We start from the raw sequence: 3,798 nt of genomic DNA, 5'->3' as shown, positions 1-3,798 counted from the left end.
TCAACGAGACACGAAAGACACGAATTTTTACGTGGAAACCCTTGCGGGAGAAAACCACGGACGCACGAAGGCGCAATCGTTATGAGGAGGAGTATTACAAGCACGAGACGACAGACAGTCTTTAGGTGCGACTACATGGAGTATATATGAGGGGCAATACATGAGAGTCTTTGGAGGACAAGTAAACGAGTTGTACTCGTACGCGTCGGTACCAACGCAAAGGCCCACACCGTTTGTACTACGTCTAGTCCAATACGGTAGAATTTGGATCACAATTTAACAGACGTCCAATAGTACGAACGTTTGAATCAGGTTTGAGGCGTTCAAATAAATCAATTTTTTTTCATGAATAAATCAATTTTATATTAACGGTTAGTGAGCAGTCCGCACTCCCGGACGATTGAGACGTGTTTGGGGCACCGGATGTAGATGTTCTTACCACCACCAAACCAAGACTATGAAAGAGATCAGATAATAAAAAAAACTGTTCTCTCCTCTTCCTAAATTTAGCAATGCCTTTTTCATCCACCCCACGGCTTCCTCTCACAACCCCACGAATCCAGCTCCAAGTTTGCATGCATTCTTACCGTTTGTCCACCCAACAAAGCAATCCTTTCTAGTTGCTGCGAGTTGCATTCCCCACATCATGGCAAGACGAATAAGACCTTTTGTAAAAAAAAATCGTCGGCCTGTTTGATCTTTCTTAGTGTATGATATGAAGTATCAATTGGATTGCTTGGCATTCGAAGCACTCGGCAAGATTTGACCCTCCAGGTTTTGTGTTTCTTCCCTATTAAGTTTTACAATGCCTGCATGGGATTAGGATACCATGATGTTTTGACTTTCAGTTAGCAGTTGATATTCTGTTTTGTGATGTTTCAGAGAACTTTTCTAAAGAAGAAGGCTCCCATGATGGTAGACGATGGCATGGATTTCAGCCCTCAGAAAAACAGTAATGATTTCGACCGCGACAGTTTCGAAGACGATGAATTCATTGAAATTCAATCTGCAACTTCGAAAGCACCTGCTCACTCGCAAGTCCCTCCCGATAATAAGAAACCAAAGTCCAAGAACAAGCCAGATCAGATCGAGAGACCTAGCCCGGCCAATCTTTACCAGGTCTCTACAATGAGCACGGGGCTGCCCCAATCCCAAACATCCGAAACAAGCGCAACGAGCGCCAACAATGCGGAAACCGTCGTCGGCAATGGCAGCTTGGAGAGCAGCCGCAGCACACGGAGCAATAGCATAGAGAGCAGCGTCAGCTCGGCGTCGGCGTCAGCCACGTCGGCGAACGTGAAGCGGCACACTGGCGGGGACAGCCGGTGGGAGGCGATCCAGCAGGCGACGGCCCAGGAGACGGCGCTCAACCTAGGCCACTTCCGGCTCTTGAAGCGGCTGGGCTACGGCGACATCGGCAGCGTGTACCTGGTGGAGCTCCGCGGCACGTCGGCCTTCTTCGCGATGAAGGTGATGGACAAGGCGTCGCTCATCAGCCGGAACAAGATGGCCCGCGCGCAGACGGAGCGCGAGATCCTCGTCCTCCTCGACCACCCTTTCCTTCCCACGCTCTACACCCACTTCGAGACCGACAAGTTCCACTGTCTCGTCATGGAGTACTGCAGCGGCGGCAACCTCCACTCCCTCCGTCAGAAGCAGCCGGCCAAGCATTTCACCGAGCAGGCCGCCAGGTCCTTTCTCTTTGGTCGACGCATCTCAATTTCGTACGTGTCGACGACCTGCTCTTACGATTAATGTCACATTTCTGTGGCAGATTTTATACCGCCGAGATACTGCTTGCCATGGAGTACTTGCACATGCTGGGGATCGTGTACAGAGACTTGAAGCCGGAGAACGTGTTGGTCAGGGACGACGGCCACATCATGCTGTCGGACTTCGACTTGTCGCTGCGGTGCTCCGTCAGCCCGACACTTGTCAAGTCGTCTTCGGTACACAACACCAGCGGGAACGTTAGTGCCGGCGCCAGCGGCATTGGCTCGGCCGGCGAGGGCGGCGAAGGCTTGGGTCCCAACCAGGGTTGCATCCAGCCGTCGTCCTTCTTCCCGCGCATCCTGCCGCGCCGCAGCAGGAAGGCGTCGAAGAGCGAGGTGAATCTCAACGCGGCGGCCGCGGTGGAGTTCAACGCGGAGCCCACGGACGCGCGCTCCATGTCGTTCGTGGGCACGCATGAGTACCTTGCCCCGGAGATCATCCGCGGGGAGGGCCACGGCAGCGCCGTGGACTGGTGGACGCTGGGAATCTTCCTCTACGAGCTGCTGCACGGAACCACGCCCTTCAAAGGAGCCGGCAACCGTGCCACTCTCTGCAACGTCATCGAGCAGCCGCTGCGGTTCCCCTCCGACTTCGGTGGCCCTGCCGGCGGGGCCAGTGCCGTCGCACGGGACCTCATCCGCGGGCTGCTGGTCAAGGAGCCACAGAAGCGAATTGCGTTCACGAGGGGCGCCACGGAGATCAAGCAGCACCCGTTCTTCGAGGGCGTCAACTGGGCGCTGGTGAGGAGTATGGCGCCGCCGTCGGTGCCGGAGCCAGTGGACTATCGGCAGTACGCAGCTGCCGCCGGTAAGGAGAAGAATGCGCCAGAGAGCGCCACCGCCAAGTCGAGCACCGGCGAAGCTCAGAGCGATTTCGAGTACTTCTAGGATGGGTGAGACTTGCATTAGGTTGTTTGACTTCTGATCCAACTTCTAAGAAACGTATATATGCTTCACGCACTGATGCACTAATTAATATGGAAAGTATGTAGTGATTTTTCTTTACTTTTTTGAGAGAGGTGATTTGACGTTCTTTCAACTTGTTGTAATCATTTCCTTCCTCAACACGATTTTTGTATGTACAATTTGTTTGACATAAAAAGTGCTGCATGTTATTGGTTCATTCTTTAAAAAATAAACAATCATACTATTATTATTTTAGATAAACTCGCCAAGCTTTATTTAATGGTCTGAGGTAAAAAAATAAGATCCCCGGATGACTAAGCTAGACATGGCGGCCAAACTCTGAAGATAAATTAAGCATGCTTAGTGAGATTATGTATCTCGGTATTCGAGCTCCTATATTCGTGAACGGTATTACAAGATGAAAACAAAATCAAGTGTAGTATGATTTCATGTGTTATTGCTCCATATTTTGTAAAAGAGCCTTGTTTTAATGTGTTCACAACTACCTTGAAATCCGTAGCAACGTGTATGTTTTAAAAATATAGATCATCTGCGAGAGCTAGAGCTTCACGGACCACCAATGCTTTGAGCGCCTCCGGGTCTCACATATGGCTGATTATTATACAAGATGCTCCAAGAAATAAACTATCTTTATCACGGCTCACCACTACAATTGACCCATGGCTTCCCCTCCTCATCACCGCCGCATCAGTATTAAACTTTGTGTGATCCGTCGAAGGATGCACACATGACGACAGCCTCATGTTTCGAGTAGGTTTATGCTTCCTTGGTTTTGCCAATTCCTACAAGTTAGACTAGAAGGAAGTAATAAAACTATGCATAGACTGAGTCCTTTGATAGATATCCTGATGTATCATTTTCTGTCTCGCCTTCCATATTGCCCATACGGTGACTACCATTCGTGTAAATTCATTTTGAAAGAGCGTTTCATTCATTAAGCTCAGCCATTCCTTCTCATTTAGCTCCCATTCGTACACATATGTTCGGCGGTTTCTTCTCGGGCAAGAGCCCACACACTTTGCGCCAACCGTGCATTTAATCAGAGCGTGCCTCCAACTATCCTCTGCTGAGCAGATTGAGCAAACTTGCCTAGTCGACA

General features: G+C 50.1%; 1 protein-coding gene across 2 annotated transcripts; it reads left to right on the top strand.

The window, feature by feature from the left end:
* Positions 1–463: 463 nt before the first annotated feature.
* LOC123408488 (serine/threonine-protein kinase RHS3-like) lies at positions 464–2,911 on the top strand. 2 transcript variants are annotated; one of them, XM_045101594.1, is made up of 3 exons: positions 464–774; positions 883–1,691; positions 1,775–2,911. In XM_045101594.1, exons 2-3 carry the CDS (start codon positions 910–912, stop codon positions 2,658–2,660), a joined length of 1,668 nt encoding a protein of 555 aa, XP_044957529.1. In that variant the 5' UTR covers positions 464–774; positions 883–909; the 3' UTR covers positions 2,661–2,911. The 2 variants fall into 2 exon arrangements, with proteins under 2 accessions (XP_044957529.1, XP_044957524.1); XM_045101589.1 differs by lacking the exon at positions 464–774 and having other exon boundaries at positions 788–1,691.
* Positions 2,912–3,798: the final 887 nt, after the last annotated feature.

The sequence above is a fragment of the Hordeum vulgare genome, chromosome 1H, assembly GCF_904849725.1.
Source record: "Hordeum vulgare subsp. vulgare chromosome 1H, MorexV3_pseudomolecules_assembly, whole genome shotgun sequence".
Taxonomy (NCBI): domain Eukaryota; kingdom Viridiplantae; phylum Streptophyta; class Magnoliopsida; order Poales; family Poaceae; genus Hordeum; species Hordeum vulgare.
The sequence above is the reverse complement of the archived record's forward strand: the minus strand, read 5'-3'. Positions and strand labels throughout refer to the sequence as shown.